General features: G+C 40.6%; 1 protein-coding gene across 10 annotated transcripts in view; it reads right to left on the reverse strand.

Annotated features, from left to right (window-relative positions):
- Window positions 1-2,372: 2,372 nt before the first annotated feature.
- The window catches only part of TNRC6C (trinucleotide repeat containing adaptor 6C), a 97,351-nt gene continuing 77,001 nt past the window's right edge, over window positions 2,373-22,722 (reverse strand). For 4 of the 10 annotated variants that reach the window (XM_071573727.1, XM_071573728.1, XM_071573730.1 and 1 more), the window contains 13 exons: window positions 20,254-20,427; window positions 18,926-19,072; window positions 18,385-18,507; window positions 17,712-17,795; window positions 17,179-17,410; window positions 15,302-15,469; window positions 14,023-14,214; window positions 13,749-13,892; window positions 10,848-10,964; window positions 8,314-8,511; window positions 6,936-7,006; window positions 6,069-6,208; window positions 2,373-4,735 (listed from right to left, as the gene is read on the reverse strand). In XM_071573727.1, the coding sequence (XP_071429828.1) occupies window positions 4,375-4,735; window positions 6,069-6,208; window positions 6,936-7,006; window positions 8,314-8,511; window positions 10,848-10,964; window positions 13,749-13,892; window positions 14,023-14,214; window positions 15,302-15,469; window positions 17,179-17,410; window positions 17,712-17,795; window positions 18,385-18,507; window positions 18,926-19,072; window positions 20,254-20,427 (2,151 nt within the window). In that variant the 3' untranslated portion in view covers window positions 2,373-4,374. The remainder of the gene's footprint in view (window positions 4,736-6,068; window positions 6,209-6,935; window positions 7,007-8,313; window positions 8,512-10,847; window positions 10,965-13,748; window positions 13,893-14,022; window positions 14,215-15,301; window positions 15,470-17,178; window positions 17,411-17,711; window positions 17,796-18,384; window positions 18,508-18,925; window positions 19,073-20,253; window positions 20,428-22,722) is intronic. The other 6 variants (XM_071573729.1, XM_071573732.1, XM_071573731.1 and 3 more) reach the window with 4 other exon arrangements.

The following is a 22,722-nucleotide window of genomic DNA, read 5'->3' on the forward strand; positions in this document are numbered from 1 at the left end:
AGAAGAAGTTTGACAGTTTCAAACCACTTAGGGAAGAGAAATTCTCTTGGCCTAAAGACAGGGAGCCATGCAGTGAAGGTGCCATGGAGGGTACAGCAAATGCAATATACAGAAAAACATAAATTGTTTAAAATGTTTTCTTGCAAAGATTCTGGAGTCAGAGGGTGAATCCTGATCATCAGGAGCTTTCTTTACAATTTGACAAATACTGAAGAGCATTGAAGCAGGAGAATGACACTGAAAATAAAGAGCAATGCAAACAGTAGAAGATTGATTTTGGTCAAGAGCTGTATTTCTTTTAATATGTCAGGGGATGCTAAATATTAAGAGTGCATTTAATTTACAAAAAGCCGTCACTGCCAACCCCGTGGAAGACTGAAACATTCGACTTCATAAGGGACTTTGATGTCTTGGCAACAAAACCCAGAGGCACCAGAACTTAAAGCCCTCCTTGCCACAGAAAAAATGCCCAATAAAATACAAACCAAAGAAAAAAACAAAGAAGGAAAAGAGAAGGCAACTCTCTGCCAAGAGTTTCATCAGAAACAACTGGAAGAGGAAAAAAAGAGGTGGGAAGTTCCCAGTAAAAAAACAACAGTGCAACTTTGGGGCCAGATCAGTAAAATTGGCAGAATGGGCTTCATACAGGGTATTTTATCTGTGTTGCTAACAGAAGTTACACACAAAGCTGAATTTGAGTATTTCAGACTGTATTGTATCTGCCAGCAAACTGCAACTCTCCAGCTGCTTGGGACCCCCCTGCCCCATGGGCCTTTCTTGTGGAATTATGGTTTATGGACAAACCCAGTGACAGCACAGGTGGTTGTTCAGGGCTGGGATCCATTTTCTTATTAATCCAGCTGCCCATGTTGGGTTTTCCCTTCTCCAGTGGATTAGGGAAATGACTCTCACTGTACAAACTCACACCTGCTGAGACCCAGGGCCAGCTCTGCTGTACATCACAGTGAGCACCAGCTGCCCCAGGGCCACTGAAGGTCTGGAACTGGTTTGATGGTGGTGGGAGGAGAACATACTCATGTTCAGAAGAGGGAGATGGAGCAAGGTTGGGATGTCCCCAGGAACCCTCAGTCCTTCATCTCCTGTGCCTCAGGTTGGTATGGTTGGGGTAAAGAACCTTGGAGTGGTTACCACTGCAAACACCTTAATTCAAACCTGAAAGGCCAAACGTGACAATATTTTGGTGTTCCTACCCTACTTAATGGCTACTTGCTCACCTCAAAAAATTTTAATGGCAATTTTAGAGACATCCAGGTTCAGAAATTGGGAGGCTCTGGAATGATGGAGCAGGAGAGTGACCTCCAGCCTTGCAGTGTTCAAGGGGTTAATGAGTCATTTACTACTTTACTGAAGACATGGAAAATGAGAAAAACAGAATTATAACATAAAAATGGTTATTACTGCTGTTTCTGCAGTGCTTTTGGATGTGATGTGCAAAGCGTTCATGGAACAAGCTCATGAGTGTGTCACCAACAAGCAGAGGGAGCAACCACAGCAGGGGTTTTCCTGGCTTACACATCATTCTCATTCAAAGTGAAAGAGTTAAACTTCTTCAGGAAATACCTTAACACATTGAACAATATATATATTTTTAGTATCCCCTGCATAAAAGAAAAATACACATTATTTCAACAGCCAAGAAAAAACTGCAATTTATTAAGTTTCAAAGAATCTTCGTACTCTTGAAAGCAACTTTCGGTGCATGTTCTTTAACAATCACATTCTATGAGGAGAATAAACATTAAAAGCCACAATTGTTGGTTTTTCTTTTAATCTCAGAGTTACAGACATCTTTAATTCAAAAGGAAAAGGCAAAAAAAAATAGCCCCAAAACAAAACCCACCCCCCCTACCCCTCCAACAGAAATTTTCGTTCCCAATTTGAAAATACCAGGAGTTTTTCTACAACTCAATGCTAAACTTCAGCATGGAAAATTGTATGTAAACACGCACATACACACATACATATTTTATATAAGTGTGTGTGTGTATATATATATAAAATATATATGTAAGAGGCGTGTAATGGCAATGAGATGCAATTACTCTGAGGAAAGGTTATTCAGCTAAATACACTACTAAAACTTGAGGAAAAAAAAAAGTCTTGAACCCAGTTTGTGCATAGTTCATGATCCTCTATAAAACCAGCTTTTGTTAATTTGCAATCTTGCAGGACCCTTTAAATCTGATAAAACCATTAAAAAGCTAATCTTCCAAAAAAAAAAAAATGTAATGCACAAGTTTCCTGATCCAAGCAGGCAGGGAGCACAATGTTCATATAATTTTTAAAACATACTTGAAGTGTATGTTATTCCATTGTCTTTCTTCCTTTCAAAACAATCAAAAACATTGATCTTTTTTTAAACATAAAGCGATTTTTTAATATATAAAGCACTCTTCAAACATCTATTTCTTTTGAGTCCATTATTTGGTAAATATGTAACTGCTACACATTAGATTAGGTATTTTCTTCTTTCTTACTGTCTTTTTTTTTATTTTATTTTGTTTTTTAATAATATCTTCAGTGCTAGGAGTTGGGTTTTAAAAATACATGAAATGGTGTGGAGTTGCTCCTCGGGAAACCCGGCTTTCCTGAGACATCTTCCACCATGTGCAAGATAGTGATCACAAAGTTTTCGCCACTTTGACGAAGAGGAGGAAAACAACAACAAAAATAGTACACAGCAATGGCCAAAGGAAAGGATAATACAACAACACTGTTCAATCCCAGAGCTCTGAAGTAGCATATCTTCATTCTGAAAATAGTTTTCTTTACGATGGAAGTCTTTTTTTTTGTCTTTTTTTTTTTTTGTAATTCCTTTTTTTTTTTTATTTTAAAGTTTGAAGGAGAAAAAAAAGGTCTGTAAACAGGTGGGAGCCAAAACTCCTGGCTCCTCCAAAAGCAGTCAAAACTTATGTCCAAGTGCTTGTTTCTGTTCCTGCTTGCAAGGGAACTATCAACTCTTTACAATTATCTATGGCCACAGTTCAACAAGAGTATTTTTTTTTAAACTTTATATTCCGAATGGAAAAATGGTGCAATACTCCGGTAATAATTTTTCTTGCATTAGTCCACAATAAAAAGCCGCTAAAGGTAGATATACATATTATTCTCCAGAGATACACACTGTAATTTTTAAAATGCAGTAAGAGTCCTTGAGTAAACATTTACACGTGAATTGTCGCCGGCCCCTTCTATCAGTTTCTTTCTTTTTTTTTTTTTTCTTTTTTTTTTTTGTGTTTTTTTTACCATTACAGGATTAGCTACAAGAAGGGCTGCGGACACTCAGTGCAAAGTTAGAAGCTAATAACAATTAAACATTTGACCAATGAGCAAATAAAAAGCATATACTGAATCAAAGGAAAAACTTCACACGTTGAGTTAAACCACACGTGGGCACACGCGCACACACACACACTCACAGGCACGCTCACATCTGTCCCAACAAAAACATAGAGTCTGAACTTTTAAAAAAAAATTCTTAGAGCCTGTTTTTTGTGTACTGATGCTGACCTGGAAGTGTAATAATTCAACTTACAAAGTGTTCACATTTTGTTATTGGCCTGCTGGATTCAAGTATTTGCATGTTGATATGGTTTGTTGCCTTTTTTTTCTTTTTTTTTTTCAGTTTTTTTAATTTGTTGATTTTTTTATTTTTTTTTTTACTTTTTTATATTTTTGGGATTTAAAAAATGACATGAAAAAGTAATGAAACAAGGGTAATGTGCATAGGCAGATCCATGGGAGTAGTGGACACAGAGATACCCCAACCCTGCCCTCCCTCCCCCGCAACTCAACCTGTACAGTCCATAGTTCCCACTTGGATTCGTCACTTTTCTGTACCAATGGTAAATATCACACTTCACCCTTTCTGATTATTGGGTCCGCCTCTGTAATGTGCATAATAGTCACAGGCTCATTTAAATAGGCTTTCATTTCCCCTTCCCACCCCCCCAAGTTGATAAAATAACCCTTTCCAGCCCAAATTCTGAAAAGTGCCCTTCATGATAGACCTATTCTAAGCAGCTTTTATACTTGGTTTTGAAAAAAAAAACCCACCATACAAACATAAAAAGACAACATAAAACAAAAAAGCCATGAAAAAAAAATAAAACCTGTCATTAGCATGTGACACTGACCAAAGGAGCCCATACTGTTTCAGGAACAGTTCACAAGGACTTCTGCAGTTTCGGATTCGATATTGGACAGAGGTACTAAGGAGGGCTGCCAGTCTCATGGGTTAAAGCTGGATTCTTCATCAAGCCCGGGACTGGAAAGGGTTACAATTTTTTTTTAATTTTTTTTTTTTCCTTTAGTGCTGATGATTGTTATTTCCATTTTGTTTCCTCTTGTTTCCTAGATGGACTCCCCACTGAGGAGATCCCCCGGGAGAAGAGTATTCAGAGGCGTGGGGCTCCCAATGACTCTGCCGTCGTCGGTGCTCGGGGGTCCCCAAAGGCTGCTGGAGTACTGGGGGACCCCTCCCCACAGCAGGTCGCTGCTGCCCTTGCCCCCCAGGCACGGGGGGTTCCAGTGGCCGGTGTCGGGGCGCACCAGCCCGTGGGAGCTGCCGGAGGAGCCCAGGCGGGTCTGGGTGGATCCAGTGTTGGACTGCCAGCTGGAGGTGGGCGGCAGCGCCTGGCCCTGCGCCAGGAAACGGTTCACTTCTTCCTCACCAGCAAACTCAGCCAGGATGGTAGTGTTTCCCAGGACACACCTGGGGGCAGAAACAGAGAGGTGTAAGGATGGGAGACAAGGGGTGCAAAGGGCGCTTTTGGGAATACCTGAGATGCATGTCCTGTGAGGAAAGGCTGGGAGAATTGGGATTGTTCAGCCTGGAGAAGAGAAGGCTTTGGCGCAACCTAATTGTGGCCTTCCAGGACCTGAACTAGCTCCAAGAAACATGGAAAGAGATTATTTGCAAGGGCCTGGAGTGCCAGGACAAGGGGGAATGGCTTCACACTGACAAAGTAGATTAAATCAGATATTGTGAAGAAATTCTTCCCTGTGAGGGTGGGCAGGCCCTGGCACAGGCTGCCCAGAGAAGCTGTGGCTGCCCCATCCCTGGATGTGTCCAAGGGCAGATTGGACAGGGCTTTGGAGCAACCTGGGAGATTGTGAAAGGTGTCCCTGCCCATGGCAGGGAGTGGAATGAGATGAGCTTCAAGACCCCTCCCAACCCAGGCAATTCTGTGATACAGATCCATCTTCCCCCCAAGCTGAAATCGAGGTGAAGATTTACACCAAACTCACTCACTCTGAGCAATCCCTGTCTCTTCGAGAAAGCCTTCTCTGTCCTATTTTCTATTCACCTTTCTGCATCCACAGGCAAACACCCAAAGCCCTGTGTGTGGAGACCACCTCCTTCAACTGACACACATCCTGGGAGCCTGTACTCTCTTTAGTATAAGGACAGAAGCCCACCAGCCAAATGATGTTTCTGCTACCTTAGTACTTCCATTATACTCATGCTATAACCTGTTGGTAAAGAAAATTACTTTCCAACATTAAGCATCCAGGTATTCTCCTGAAACATCAGTTTTTGCATTCTTCACCCTGCCTATTGTCAATGATTTCATCACTCAGATTCTCCAGCTTTTATGCCAATTAATCCCATGGGTTTTAAAACTCCTAAAAAGCATGTTTTGTCATCATACACTTCTCTCATAACTCCTTTAAAAGAGGTGACCACCATGAGCACATTCCTTATTTATCATTATTATGTCCTTTCTGTTGCTCCCTAATGTCCCACTCTCTGAGCTTCTTCTGGAATCCTTATTACGTCTTACAAATTCTTTGCAGCCTTATAGGGAACAAATCCTAACTGAGCACATTTTTAATGGTGAATTAAGTTCTGTAATGACCTCTTATTTGGTAGTACATGAATACCTATCCCCCAGTTTATTTTTCTCTACCTCATCAGTTAATTTTAAAAAGCAAATTAAAGTAACTAGTGATCAGTTCTGACTTCCAGCAAATAAATGCCTAAGAAATTAGTTTGTGAGACAAATCTGGCTTAATAACAAACAAAAAAGAGAGCAGGAACATACATGTGCAGAGACTTTTGGGCCTTGGCTGCTTCCTCCTTGGAACTGTATCGGACCACAGCATTCCCTTGTGTCAGGTTCAAGTGGAATGTTATGAGAGGGCCGTGTTGCAAACACAGTGTCCGCAGTGTGGAACCATCAATCTGGGGACAGGGAAGGGAGGAAAGGTTACCTGTGTTGTGCTTTTACTTTGAATGCTTGTTCAGCAAGTTTAAAAAGCTAAAGAGTAAGTATAAGTGAAAGGAAAAAATAGAAGAATTTAATTACAGACTTAGCACTCACTGCACTGAGGGACATATCTTGGTCTTTTTAAGACTTCCCTACAGTCCACTGCACAAAATTTCCCAGTTTAGGTTATACAAATTTATCATTGAAACTCCACAGAAGTCAAGAAGTAAGTCAAAATTAAAACACATTGTTCATAAATGTGACTGAATTTTTCCTAACATTAATTTGGACGTCTGCATTCAAGGCTTTGTGGTTTATATTCTTCTTTTTGAATGACATTGTGTGAAGGACAAGTAGAGGATTTGACACACTTATGAGAAGAACCAAAAAGACCCACAGGAAAAGCAGATTTTGCATTTCTGTATCATCTGCTTTAAAACACCATTCACCTCCAAACTTACACATAAATTAATGGTGCCCATGGAATGACTAATTACAGCCTTAAAAGTTCATACTTGATTTGACAGCACTTTGAAAACTTAACAAATTCCCTGAAGAAGACAGACACTTGTAATAAATGCAGAGTAATTATTCTTCCTTTAAATGAATCAAATGGCCAAGGCTGCTGCTAAATATTGCTTTTATCATCTCTCAAATGTGCCAGGTCTTTTTCCCTAACCAGTTATGTACAATTCCAGTTACCTGGGGGGTGAGGTTCCGAAGAACCAGCCAGCTGCTTGTTCTCCCTGAGCTGTCAGTACTCCATGCAGAACCTGCAATAAAATTCCACAAAAAAAAAATTCCATCACGGTCTGGAGAGCACATTACAAGCAAATTTATCTGGAATCACAACATACTACCAAGCCTCACTGCTACTGAAAACAAACCCTACAGCAGTTTCCTCACATCTTGATTTACTGTTTCCTCTGGAATGAAAGGTTGCTGAATGAAAACCTGCTCTTGCTACATCTGAAAGGGCTGTGGCATTTTCCACACTCCCACAGTAACTAGTAGGACAGTGGCAGCTGCAGGTATGACACTGCAACAAACTGGATCTTCAGGATACATTAGAATTAATCTGGGAGGCACATTTTAAAAGCAATTCTGATGTCCAAGCTCAGGCTGCTGCTTGCTATTAAAGATTTTATAGCACTGCAGCACTCTGCTATCCTGCCAATGACAGATTAATGCATATGACTTATTCAAAACAGGTATTTCTGCACTGACAATGTCCTGATTGAAGATACAAGGGCACAACCAACAAAACCTGCTCTTCCAACCTCAGCCTGGTGTTTTACAGCTTGGAGTATTACAGTAAGAAACTGAACAAGCTTGATATTTATGAGTGGCACTTGAGAAGCCACAGTGAATCCTGTGGTCACACACATGACCACACACAGGCTCTGCAGAGAATTTGGGCAGCAGCAATATCTGCCCACAGGGGGTGGGTTGGTGAAGGAAACAGATTCAACATTTATGTGAAGAAGAGGGAAGAATATTTCATTCTCATCTTAGTGAAAGCAGATTGATAGAATAGTCAGCTTTATAAAATAGGTGTAGTACTTGCATCTATATCTATACTTAAACTGCTATCTCTATATAAATATATACACAGCCAGACACATGGTTTCTCATATTTGCATCTAAGCAAAACAACATCTAAAAAAAGAGCCTGTGTGGAAAAATTAAAGCATTCCTTGAGGGCCCTGCAATGCCATCAGGTACTAAATACTTCACATCCATGCTCCAAACATGTGTTCCATATTAAATTTCATGGGCTCATCTTGAAGCCTCATATGCAATCTTAGATCACACCACAAAACAAGACACATGTCTGAAAGGCATTTTTAAAAATTAAGGAAATGAGGGGAAAAAATCATAGTTGGAGTTAAAAAAATTGGCATTTCCTGTGTAAAATTACATATATAACTACCTGAAATATGGCAGGTTCAGCTGCAATTGGGGCAAAGGGAAATAACAGACATGAGATTTGCCTCCAAACTTGTACTGAACCTCCAGTTTTTGGAGCCTAACACACAGAATAAAAGCAGGTGTTCTAAAGCAGAGAAGCTGTGGGTACCAGAGGAGTAAGAAGAGCTGGTCCAGCCCAGGGGACTGGCTCCCCACGTGGATGATGGCTTGGTGTTGGTTAAGCCTGGAGGGGGTCTCGTCGGAGCCGTAGTGTTTCTGGGTACCTTCCAGAGTTCGTGGGACAGAGAGGCTTGTGTGTGAGAGATTGGGCCAGAGGACCACGTGGACTTGATGTCTGACAGTTTACCTGCAATACAAAAAGAATACATTTGTGCATTCTTAATTTTAAACCCAGTAGGATGGGTATCATTGACTACATTCCTCCAACTTTTAGGGAAGAACAACCTCCTGTACCATCCAGTGCCAGAAATCCTTTATCCTCTGAACCTACTAGTGTTTACATTTTCAAATACTATACACTATATAATACTATATTATACCTACTATATCCTTTACACCTACTAGCACTGACATTTTTAAACAACTGTGTATTAAATGAACCCCACAATACCTGCTACATACACAGTTCCCTTTTTAAAATCTCCTACTGCTTCACTTTCTTGTACAAGATGATACATTTAAAAAAGAGCAGAAAATTAACTTGGGTATTTGAAATCTAATTTCACCAAAATTACAATGAAACACTTCAAGACTGTGTCTCTTAAAGGTTTAACAGGACTTAAACTTTTTCTAACAACTGATTTTATCTAATATAAAGAAACCAGTATATCTGCATGTTCTTCTGACACCTTATTAAAATTCAAAAGATCAAAGACCAAGAAAAACTACTTCTAAATATTCAAAGTAACTGATAGTCTTTTTCCCAAGTAGCTTAGAGAAAAATGAAGCCTTCAGAAGTTCAGACCATATCACAACCTGTCACTCTCTGTAACTTTTTGCTGTTCAGTTCGCTATTTCCCTGATCAATTTTTAAACTCTTACTACTGTTCCTGCCATATCAGTTTTATAAAATAGCACAAACCCAAGAACAGCAAATACAGCTTAGCATTTAGAGAGGCAGACAAAGTTGATATAAATGATGGATGCCAAAATAAACCCCTTTATTCAACTTTAGACTTAACACTTCCCTGCCTTTCCTCCTTGTAGCAACGATGTACAATTTGAGCCCTATTTCCTTGTCACAGCACACTCCTGCTGTTACCAACACTGTCAGCATGTGTTGGACTGGAATGGACCAAAAGGGACACATCCTACATCTTCTGCCACAGCAAATGATGTTGTGACTGTACTGCTTTAATCCTGATTGCAGAGAGTAAGAAAATACTCAGTCTGACAAAGTCCAAAATGCAAAATTGTGATTTTTTATAAACTGTGAATTTTGTATTTTTATAAAACTAGATTTGAACTGGCAGATTTAAGTTTATACTTGCATCTGGCAGCCACTGAGGGTTTTTTAATCAGTCCTAAAGCCAAATTTACCAGTTGCCAAATCATAGCCTCCCCCAAATTGCCTCAATTTATCTAAATCATTTAACTCAGTGATGTTATATTGAATCAAAACAATTTAAGTGAAAGAGCAACTACTCTCCCATCTTCTTGCAAATTATAGCAACAAAAATGACTTGACAATGACGATGAGGACATTAATGAGTGTAAAATGGTGTGAGGGAAGAGAGCAAGTCTGAGTTGGAGAACTCAGAGTAGCCCAGCCTGTGACATGGCACAAACACATGCACATCACCACAGATCAGGTGTTGCTGTGTCACTACTTTTCATGGGGGTAACACAAACATTAGATGACACTGCACAAAAATCACAAGCAAATAAAGCAGAAACGCATGGCAGATAAAGAAAAGCAAGCCATTCCTTTATTTTCCTTTCACTGGAGGAAAACATTCCCAAAAAAACCCTTTTTGTTTTGCATTCTGCAGTATGACCTGAAGGCTTCATTCAGAAAGGTGGAGGGTTTTCAGTGGTTAGATATGCAAATGCTCATCCAATCCACATAACAGCCCCAACACAATTTTGTAATGGGACAAACTGGATATTTGGATATGTAATTTGCAAGCAGAGTTGCCTTGTTTTGCAGATATACTCCAGAATTTAGAGCTCATTAAAAAGAATGGGGTAATTATTTAGTCCACCTACAAGCTCAGCCATAGAGGGGAGGCTTTGGCTTGGCTAGTAAATGACACTTAAGAGCCCCAAACCCAACCCTTTCAGAGCCATGCAAAGTGACACCTGGAGATACAACTGAAGCTTTTCCTAAGCTAAAGATATTTCACTTTTAACAGTGAGTTTAGTAACGAAAATTTCACATCAGCTCTTACTGGAAAAGTCTAGTAGGGGTGTTCCTGCTGAGACAATATTCGCCCTCAAAGATGTCAGTGCAAAGAGAGTGACAGCACAAGGCACCAAGTGGAATAAATACACTTTTCTTTAGCACAATTCCAGGCACAACGCTCTCTGCTGAAGAGCCACCAGGAGAGCTGCCTACCAAGCACAGCACTGCTAACACACTTCTGTCTCTGGCAGCAGTCCTGTAAGCACTGGGAAAGCACCTCCTAGGGCCTTTAGGTGGGAATGCAGAAGGCTGTGGAAGTAGAAAGGCCAGTTCCGTACCTGCAATGCTAGGTGCAGATGCAATGCTGCTGAAAGAGCTACTGTAGCCGGAGGCACTAAGCGGCCAGGCACTCGATGAAGGCAGCGTGGCATTCTGAGATGATGTTGGGGATGACCCTGCAGAACCAGCAGAGAAGCAACTAAGAAAGATGGGCATAATGATGTTTGGTGTGACATAAGCAAATCTATTATGTGCAAATACAAACCATGCAAAGGCATTTCTCTTAATCAGCCTGGTCTCTGAAGGCTAGGAATGAAATGTTATTGAAAGCGTGATCAAGTGAAGTCTTTAGTAGGAAAGAGAAGAAAGCTGGCACAGTAGCAATTGTAGCAGTGACTGTGAGGGAGGCAAATTTTGCATTTTCTTTAAGATATGTGACTCAAAAAATCAGTGTTCAGCTGTTTAGTGTCAAGGAACAAGGGCTTTATTTGTCAAGGTCCTCTGCCAGCTGACTTAGGTAATGGCAACTGTAGATGAGCAAAGATGTGTATGATAAACTAACCTCTTACCATGGGTGCTCTGTCCTAAATTACTCAAGGTAAGCACTTCCCCTACATCCTAATGCCCACAGACATCTTTAAATTTTTGCAGACTTTCAGTAAAGTAAGGATGTATTTTAGCAATCTCTTCTTCAACTGATAACATAAATGAAATAGCCTGAAACCACCTCAGTAAATCATTTTCAATCTGAGGAGCTATCTAAACACACATTTCCTTACTGGCAGCAAATGAAACAACCTGAACATAAAATAAAAAATGTTCATTACAAAGACCAGAGGAGCTGGAATTATTCTCTCTAGCCACCAACAAAATCAAGTGTGTATTCTGGGTGACTTATCATTCCTGTCATACACAGATGCACTGTGATACTGAAACATCTTTAACTGACTAATAAAAATAGCTGTGTTCTTTTAAAAAGAGCACTGTATTGAAGTAGGAGGGAGGAAGTAAAAGGACAATCTCATCCTTCACTTCTCAATTACCAGCACAGGCTGTATTTTCAACTGGAACAGCAACCGACCAAATTTCACCTTAACCAGAAACTCTGAACTCCAAAGGACACCAATACAGGCATCAAGTTTCAAGCAAAATAACTCTGCATTAGGCCTTCTCTGGAATTTATCTATTCCCCAGGCAGGAGTGATGAAATTATAGCAGATTCAAAGGCCTGTGTGACTACAGAGGTGACACTGGTCCTGATTCCTCGTGGCTATGACTCAGCTCATAGTTGCTGACCCTGCACAGCATCATTAGCAAACAGGGCAAAGCAAAAGCCCACCCAAAAGCTTGGGGTTTGCCTGTTTCTGAGTGCACAGTGTGAGGACAGTGTACACCACAGCCTAACCCTCTACATGGGGATCAGCTCTGCCAATACAAGCTGTGTGCTTAAGGCTGGACAGCCTCCTCCCGGCAGCATCCCATAAAACCCCCAGTCTCATATGGAGGGGCACTGACAATAACAGGTAATTTTCCCTAGCAGCAAACCCCCCATGTTTTATGAACATAAAGTAACAGACTCTAAACCATCTTTTTATTCTATTAGCAAGCTAAAAAGCTAATGAGGAAAGGAAGCACACACAGACCCCAACAGTCACTGCTCTTCAGAAGGTTTGAGTTCTTTAAGGCCTGTTTACTTCTGCAAAGATCATCTCTGCTGGCCCTCTCTAAGTGGCAAATTATTTCTTCATTCCACAGGCAGATTAGACACCAACAGAGCCAATGGTCCTTGTCTAAAGCAGGAAGACCTGCAGTAGGTATCACCTGGCTTACAGGTACAGCTCTGTAGGTTCAGACCTTTGGTCTGAAGGGAGTAATTCTTGGGTGAACCACATCTGAACTGTTACAGAATTACATCTATATTTTTTATAACTTCAAACTTGCCTGCCCCTTCAAGCACATTTGGATCATTAAAAGTTAATTCAACATCATTCATACACACAAATGCTTTGCCTTTCAGCATCAATAAAGTTTGCTTCCTGGCAAGAGACAACTAAAATGATTGAAGGCAATGAAGCCTCTGCTTCCTTTCCCTCACTTTTCACATCCCTTGCTGAATTAACAAGCCCAGAGCTGGACACCCATTTCAAGGATAGTTCTGATTTGCAATCTGTGCTGATATCACAGATGTGTCTGTTAGGACAAAATCCACAATTTTAATCCTGACAGGTCCTTCTGGACAACAGGACTGTGCTATTCCTGCGCCTATTATAGTGCAGATGACTTGGGTATTTTGGCACAGCACTTTTCCCTTGAACCACTTCCAGCACACCTAAAAAACAAGTAGCACAGTCCCAATGCTCCACTGTTTTAGATAATTCCCTTTTTATTCTGAAGTAAGCACTGCCAAGACAAAAGGAATGGAAATGGCACGGGGAATTAGCAGTTATTAGTCAATTCCCTCCCTTTTACTTTTTTTCTTCTCTTTATGGTTTTGGGGATAAAACAGCTCTAATTTATTTTGCTGACTGATCTTCTAACAAAGCTACAATTAATTAGTGTGCCAGAAGCCTGCTGCCTCAGCAGCAACTGTGAAACTTTTGTACTGTGTCTTCTTAGCATTTAACAAAGTGTATGTAGGAAGGTGGGCAGTGTGGGGAGCAAAATTTTGTTTAAAACCAAGCATTACAAGTTAGAAAAACTTCCAGTGACCACAAAAGTTTAAATTATGTCTCACAGCCTTTTCCAATATAAAAATATTTGTGTTTCCATGGAAAACAAGAAACTTCTTAATCTCTTATTTAAATCAAGTATTTCTGGATATTCAGTGAAAGTTCTGAGCAGAAGCATTATTAGATTAAGAGTACATGCAAAAATATGCTGTATCTGTAACAAATGAAGCCAACTTTTTTGGAAAGAAAAAGAAAGAATTGCACAGATGTGAAAGTAACTTGTGTGTTTACCTCCACTCTTGAGAAGATAGCGATTAACATCCTGTATCGTGGTGTTTATAGTAGGCCCAGTGGGGACACTTCCAGGAGTAACATCGGGGTCATTTTCAGGATCAATATTCTGCAGTCCTTTCCATGGCACTCCTGGATGAAACTCTGTTTCAAACACAACAAAAAATGAGAAGTGTACAAGGTCCTAATTCTCCAAAGTTCTTGTGCATCAGAAGGATTCAATAAATCAACCCAACAGCACATTTTGAGGACATCAGGCTTTGTGTTTTGTTACCTGGTGGCCAGTTTATGCTGGAGCCATTGGAAATTTTATCACTATCGGATTTGGCACGTGACCAGCTGTGAGGAACAGCTACAGGTGGGCTGGCAGGAGACTCACTGTTCTGAATCAGATCATACCGGCCATAGGAGTCATCAATGGAGGACTTTCCTGGAGGACCAATACTTAAACCTCCAGGTATAGCACCTGTAAGGAATGAGATTGGAAAGGCTTTATTTAAGAGTGGGACTAATTTGGGGTATGGGATCTCACCAGTCCCTATATTTTGCTATTAATTTCTTTTTTTGTTTCAGTATTACAAAGATAAAAGAAAACTAAAATACAAACACAGTAAATCAGGCTTAACAGCCTCTGAAGCCTCACTAAGGGTTATTTGCATTAAATTCCTGCCAAAAAGAGACTTAAGGACTTAAGTAATTCAAATCATTACACTGATGGTAAATAGGAACTTGCTGAGGCAGCATGCTAAGGAATATCACTGCAGGCAACCCCTCATCTCATCCTTCCCAAGGCATTCATTGCTGATGGGATGGATGATTTGAAATCATTCTCATGTTCCTACAAACTATCAAACAACAATTTGGCATAAGCAGTGCAGCTACTTACAGAATAAAAAATTGCCATAGAAGGAACAATTCATTCTTCTCATAATAAAATCCAGGATATAATAAAGTTAACAGAGCCCCATGCTCTAACAGAATAAACTTTGGCACAGGAAAGAAAGGAATAACGGAGTCAGGATACTGGCAGTGTGAGGGATAAAGGTGTTCAAACTGATTAGCAATCACTTCTGGAAAAATAAGAAGTTTGTGGTCCTAACTCCAGAGTAGGAAACTACGTAATCCATCATGTCTTTGTACAGAACTGACTGGGAAAGGTTGATGACACTGGAAAAATTGTGGGAGAAAGGGAACAGAAAGTTTTTAGGATTGAGGGTATACAGGTCCAGAATAAGGGGAACATTGTGGGACTTGTTTTGTCAACACTAAAGGGTTGTTTTACTTGAACTCCATGTTCTCAGCAACAATATTCAATAGATGAAAGCAACATTTCTACATTGCATGTAGGAGGAAGTGCAGAGAGAGAGCTGCAGGCACTCCAATGCACCGCTGAATGTGACTGCAGAAATCATTTATAAAATCTCCTGTGCTCAAAAGGCGTTCAGTGCCAACCATTTATGAGTAACAAAGTAACATGAGAAAAATAATTACAACTGCACTGTGGCTCAAATACCCCAAAAACCAGACTGACACAGGGATTGCAGGGGACATACCGTGCTTGCTGGAGTTCTGGTCAAGAGAAGAAGCAGCACTAGACAGATTATCCATTGAGTTGGGGTGTGTCCACTGAGGAAGGCGAGACTGGGACTGAGAAGTGTCCTTCACTGACAAACCACCAGTAATGTCCATGTTATTTACATTCATGTTCGGGTTCAGTCCAGCTGAGGGGAAATAGGTCATTAGAGATCTGTAATATACCAGGGGATTAAAAGAAGTGTTTAAAAACCCAGCTACAGGAATTACTGAACACTCATCCTCAGACATCTGTGTGCATGTTTGTCACTTACAATGCACATTTTCAACCTGCTGTCAAGAACTTTTGCTTTTATGGGAACACCAACAGATCTCCCATGAAATCAGAAAGTGTCAAAACTTTGCTAAAAATAGGGGAGAAAAGGTGTAGGGATAATATATTAAAGCTTTCAGTGTTTCTACTTACAGTCTCCTCACTTGTCTCAGGAAAGGCATTCTGGAAGAATGCACTGGAATGTTATGTTTAAACAAGTGAAGAACTTGCACCATTCCATGCCTAAGCAAAAATATTCCCAATATCTTCCCACGATGTCTGACACTTCATTTTGCTAACAACATTGTAAAAGTCTCAAACAAACAATTAATTAAAGGTCAGATTGTTTATCAGAGCAGGTATTGTACTAGCTGGGCTTGTATTTTGTATACACAGAACAGAACCACTCAGACTGTTTTGTAGGAAATAATTTTGACATGCTCCTGTGACATGAATCTGGGTCTTTTTTGACATATAATCCTGAATGTTAGCAGATCACAGGAAGCTGAGAAATCATAAGAACCTCTTAGACTTAGGCCTTTAATTCACAAATTCTTTTGCCTTCTGATGCTCCCTGCCACAACAGCTCACCACAGCAGTCAGAATTACCTTCTTAACTGCTGCATGGCAGATAAAGCTTGGCAATTCTATTGTACCCAGCATAAAGAGAGTCACAAAGAGATTAAATTAATTCCTTTATGTCATAAAGGAAGTCTGCAGCATACATCAAACAATCACACAGCAAACAGGTCTGAAAGGTTGCTCTGTTCTCCCTGTCTCCAAGCCCAATCAATTATTTTGACATCAATCATATTTGACAGATCTGTGTCTAACCTACCACAGAAAGGCTGGTGAAGATTTCAGAAACTCCCCAGATAATTTATTCCAGTACTCTACTTTGCTTAAAGCAAGTAAATGATCCTGAATGTTTCACTAGATCTCCTTTAATAGAACACAAGTTTATTACCTCTGACATTAACCACATGCAAGAAAACATTCATAGCTCTTTTACATGTTTGAAGATTCTTCCATGTGTCTTAAATCTCCTTTTTAGACTCCAGTGAGCAGAGGATTTAATTTTTTTACTTACCAGCTGTGTTTTTGAAACATATAATCATCTCTACTACACTCTTTCTATATTCCTTCAAACTTCCCCGATATATTTCTTGAAATGCACTGACCAATACAGAGGCCTTACTGATGCTGCTTACAGTGGAAAGATGACTTTCCATGACTTTCCCACATGATACTGTTTATCAATACGACATTTGTTCATTTTACATGATGCTCTTAATTTATCTTTAGTTCATAAATAGCAACAAATGTGGCTAGTTCATCAGACAAATTTTCAGTTCTGATATTTGTAGGGAGAGAACACAGGGAAGCAAATACAGCCCATCTGCACAGCTACCACACAGGCATGCAGCACCATGGGTTTGTTTTGGCATTTCAATGTTATGCAAGAAACATATATTCATATTTATATTTATTACACTGTGGAGCAAAACATTTAGATGCTGAATTAAGGAAACAGCCTCCCTTCCTATGTTTTCCATGGGCACCTGCTGCTTTGAGGCCACTCACCAAGAGGGTAAGGAGCAAAGGTGTTCGGTGAAGACTGTTGCTCTTTGGTCTGCAGGTCAGGAAGGCCGGGAGCCTGGGGATGGGGTGAAAAGCTATCCATGGCTGATTTGCCTGCAGAGGGGTGCAAAGATAGATGTGGAGGGGGAGGCTGCTGCTTCATAAGCAGGGCCTGGGCCAGCTGGCGCTGGTGCTGCTGGATCTGCTGCTGCATGTTATTGATTGTACGTGCAACCTGCAGGAGAGAGAATCGATAAATGCTCAATGGAACAAAAAGACACCAGATTTCTTTCTCTACAGTGAAATAACACAATAGATCTCTTTACAAATAAAAATTGACTGTATTAAGGGGTGAAGAGCTTCCCTCCAATAATGCTCTGAAACAGCTTTAAAACACAGCACCCTTTGCTATTCAACACTCCTGCACTGCATTCCTGTTTTAAGGATGCTTTAGCTGCTTGGGTATAATGTCATTCAGTCTCTTTAAGCTATTGAAACCAAACTAATGCAGAGATTGAGCTGGCAGGCAAACATACTTGCTGCTCCTGTTGTCTCATGGGTCCGGAAACATTACGCTGAGCCTGTAACATCTGCTGCTGGATTTGTAAACGTTGGTACGCCTGGAGAGACAAGGGAGAGGTCAGAGCCCCAACACACACAACAGGCTGAACATGATTGCTTGAACTGCTCTGGTACATCATGAAATAGAAAAGACAAACACTGGAGTTCTCTGAAAACAGTCAATGAAGCAGAAGTAACAACCCTGTCACAAATATATTCTATAATACGTTTATTTAAAGCCCAGTGTGTTTTATTTAAAGGCAAACACGTCAGAAAAAAATGAATACGTTTGTGAGCAAAAGATGGTCATTGAAGAACCTTTTTCAGTCAGTTGTGTGTGTTCACATGTAACACACAGAGCAGTGCTGGTTGAGAATACACTATGTTACTCACAGCTGTAGGAAGGCAACTGACTTTTCATTCCACTGATCAGCTGTAAAGGATAATTATTCCACAAATGGCTATTTATAAAGCCTGAGGCAAAAAATATGAGTTTGTTTCTTTAAAAAGAAACTCCACCAAAGAAATCAGCATCTGATTGTTTTGAAGATCTGTCATGTCATTTAAAAATTTAGTTAGCAATTCTCCATTTTATCTTCATGCCTTCAATTCTCATTTAGAGCTTATTTGCCACGTCTTTTAACTTACCAGCTGCAGCTGATAGAGCTGGTTCAACATCGTCATATGCTGAGGATTATTAATTGGCGAGGTTAACTGTGCAGGGCTGAGACCAATGTTTTTTGCTGCAAACTGCAAAAGCTGTGCTTGAACCTAAGGAAGAGAAGTGGATTAAACATTGTACATTTACTTTTGGCAGTGACAACTGAGTGAGCCATTCATAAGAATCACGAGATCCCAGCTGGAAAATACTACTATTAACAGAAGTAGTATCAAGAACTATCCAAAAATTTGCAAGGTTATCTTAATTACACCCTCAAAGGTTCATTTATAGAAAAAAGAGATGAAAACAAACTCTTGAGAAACACCACTGTTTGCAAAAAGGAAGACAAGAATATGCCCTCACAAGTAATGTACATAATATATGTGTGAGACCATCTCAGCCATGCAACATATAAATAAATAACAGGGACACAGCCAGGCAGCAGTGGCTGCAAACCTCAGGAGAGGAGAAGTGAGTATGGAAGAGTTCCAGGGAAAGGGTGAACTTATGAGTGAAGTTCTGTCTAACCTGAGGGGATAGAAACTGAGGCACTTGAGCACGAAGACTAGGCTGGGATGAATTAAGAGGTTGCACTGGCGGTTGCTGCGGCTGTTGCATGGTCCTGGCTTGTGCTGCTCCGCTATTGCCAAACATACCCAGATTGCCACTCGGTATCTGCAGCAGGACAAGAATGGCACTGGCATGTAAAGACATCATTCAACACATAACCTGGATGTTACTTATCTCTGCAGGGTCTATTCTCAGTGATTATGGCAGGCATGAATAAAGAAACCAGCACATACAGACTGTACTGACAATGAGGTTTAGAATTGGGCATAGCAAGGATTGCCATGCACTGAACATTCCAAACCCCCAAAACTTTGTACAGGTGCCTGAACAAAACGCAGCTGAAGTTAAAGATGGCCTTTATTAGGATGCACAGCCCTAGAGGGTCATTAGATGAACAATGAAAGTACCTGCCAAAAATGTTTTTATTTGTGTAGCAAGGGAGAATGGGAGCATTAAACTCACAGCATCTCCATCCTCAAGTTTGCTAAGCAGCTTTTGTACTGAATCATTTTACAAAGCTCCTGAAAATGGACATGCTGGACAAGTACTGCCTTTAAAACACTGACTTTAAAAGAAAATACATAATAAGAGCCAGCATAGAATGACAGACAGCGTTTTTCTGTCTTGTAACATTTTGGTTTTGTTAGAACTTCACTTTCATGGCAAAAATAACCTCTTCATAATCACCAGCCATTTACAGCCTCTCACTCTTATGGAGTTTATCTATGTTCCCCTCCATCTCCTTTCCTTTTCTTTCCCTTTCAGCATGTTCTACCCAGGGGCCAAAACACCCCCCCTTGCCTCAATGCTCCGTCTGACCCAGGTGCTGGAACTCCATTTTATTTCTTGCCACCTGTCAAAATTATGACCTGCCTTGACATTTAGAGCAGGAATAAAAAAGCCCCATCACTTCTCCCCCAGCTCATCACCGAATAATTAACTCAGTCAGGAAAGACGAATCAGAGCAACGTCTCTGCCTCACAGTCTGTGACAATTAGCAGTGCCTTAAAAAAAGAGATTTCCCATCAATCAAGGCAGAGCCACATCAGAGTTTAGGGATATAAATCCACAGCATTACGGTCTCTTCTTGATGGATGCGTGTCATTATCAGGCTAATTACAACTGAGCAGTTGTTTTATGTCCTATAAGGTGAAATGTTTACACAGCAAGTAGTTTCTCCATTGATATTTCATGTGAACAAAGATGCTGCACTTTCAGTTTAAACTCATTTTCCCTGGGGAATTGACTGACGGGCATTCACCTTGCATCTCCCCTGACAGCCTTACCTGTCTAGAAGAATTCAAGTTTTGCATGCCCAGCCCTGAGGCAATCCCGCCCAGGGTCTGATTAGGGAGTGCACTGTTTGAAAGGGGGAGCTTCAGGCTTGGTGAAGGCAAAAATGGTGAAGTAGTGGGCTCTTCCACTAGGCCGCCATCCTGATTGGAGAAAGAAAGGGTGAGCTGTGTGCGGTGCCAGGAGCCGACAGCACACAAAGCAGTGTCCCATGGAGACAGAAAAGAGCATGGATGAGTAAAAATATATATATAAAAAAAAGGTATGAATAACAGGGAATGAGAAGTATGGAATGAAGGGAGAAGAAAAAAAGAAATAGCATTAAGGTACTGTTTTTCTTAACTTGGTTGCACTTAATCCCCAAATGCATAATCACCCTCACCCACCTCTCCAGAGGAAAGGAGGGATTCTAGCAGCCAACTGCAGAGCTATCATGTGGCCATTGCCTCCTATCCACTTGGATTATCTCCTCTTTTCTCCACCACATTGAAAGGTGGAAAGGGAAGAGAGCCAGGAGGGAAGTCCTCTGTCTGGAAAACTCTCAGCAGTGGAGCACAGACATTCCTTTAGCAAGCCCAAAACTTGGGAAAGGCCAGATCAGCTTATTAGACACCAGTCTGGATTTGGTTCCACATCATAGCTCTGCTCTTAAAAAAGCATTTTTGCATTAATCCCCTTTCCTAAGTGAGACACATGAGCCTCTTTTAATATTCACATAGCACTGAGTTATTAATACCCACTATGAAACATTACACTGCACCCAATGAACACAAACCACTTAAACCCAATAATGACAATATCGTCTGTGCAGCCTTCCTGAACATCCCCAGGAGGAGGCAGATTTTAGCAAGGCAGGAGGAGCCCCCTCTGATAACTGGGCTGTGAGAAACCACGGCTGAGCGTGGATATGAAGCACAGGAAGCAGCTCCCATGGGGGATAAACAGCAAGGCAGAAAATAAAATAAATTACAGAATCCCCAATCAAACAGGTAGATATCTCGCTCGTATTACAGTGGGGCACCGAGTTCTATCTCAAACTGTGCTTTGATGTCTGGGGAGCCTGCGGCAAACACGATCAAATAACACTGTGTACAAAGTAGGGCTCCAAAAAAACAGGCAGAGTGAAAAATCTCTAATTTGCAATGTGCTGGACTGGGTTTTTTCAGGCAATACGTCTGTTGCAAGGAAAGGCTTTTTTGTTTTCAACCCATAAATTCAATGCCTCAGAAGATTGTGAGATACTGATAAACCTTCTTTATTCCAAAAGCAGCCCCGTCTGTGAACCAGATACCTAAATAAATGACCTAATGCATCAAGCATACTCAACACATTTTATGTTTTAAGTTAATCCTGAAAAATGCATTTTCAACAGCTCTCCTTTGATGCAAAGGAAAAGTTTCTTTCCTATGAGGCAAAGTGACACTTGACATGGTATCTGACTATCCTGAGGGGGACACTGACATTTTCTAATGATATCCCCAAGGCCTTTCAGCCTGAGATATTTTACATTCTAGTGGACATCAGTCACACTCCACAAACAACTGCAGCTTGCATGACAGTAACAGGTTCAAGGATTTCTCTTTAGATCATAGACATATGTTTACAATTCTACCCTTCCCCCTTCAAAGGGAAAATAATTTCAAGCTTGGTGTGTGCTCTCTCCATCAGATGCCATTGTTTCCTATGTGAACAGACCTACTGACCATGAAAGACCAGTGCAATATCTCCTTGCCCCCCAATTTATTCCAGTTTTGTCTCACTGAAATTATTTTTTCTTAATTTTGAAACAGGCAGTGCCAGGGGTGGTAGAGGACAAGCCACAGCTGCAAACTCAGGAATTTAATTTGTAGACCAGGCAGACTCCTTCACAAAGGTGTTCCTTTTGCAGTAAATTTCTACTGTGCAAGTTTGTAACACTTGGTTCTATTTTATTTAATTTGAACTTGTTGCAAGGTGTTCATTGTGCTACACAAATCTGTGCTCTGTAACTGAACTGAAACCCATTCATGTAACAGTACGTATTTTAGTTGGTCAACATAAAGCCACTTCCAACCCAGACTAGGGGATACCTTTACTGCTCACAATGGTTTGTGACCCATTATTTTTAAGGCTCCTTTATCTTTTCTTCCTAACCTTTCCTCTTCAGTGATTTTCTTACAAACCTATGTTATAATTTCTCCCTTGGCCTAATCAATTAAACAAATCCTCCACATTAGAATCATCACATTAATGTTCAATCCAGCACTACACTTTGAATTTTTGGAAGGTAAAATCCTGCTGGTAGTAGTGTTTCCTAGTACAGTTATCCAACACAGAACACCACACTGTGGTGCTTTTTAGGACTTAGTCACAATAGTCTCAAGTACTGAAGGTGACAGAATGCAAGTGGTGTTACTGAAAGGTTTTTCGCCCTGTGAGACATGGACAATTTAGCAGAGGATTCCTGGATGCTGTGACAGTCA

Source organism: Pithys albifrons, chromosome 19 (assembly GCF_047495875.1).
Source record: "Pithys albifrons albifrons isolate INPA30051 chromosome 19, PitAlb_v1, whole genome shotgun sequence".
In the NCBI taxonomy this organism is placed as follows: Eukaryota; Metazoa; Chordata; class Aves; order Passeriformes; family Thamnophilidae; genus Pithys; species Pithys albifrons.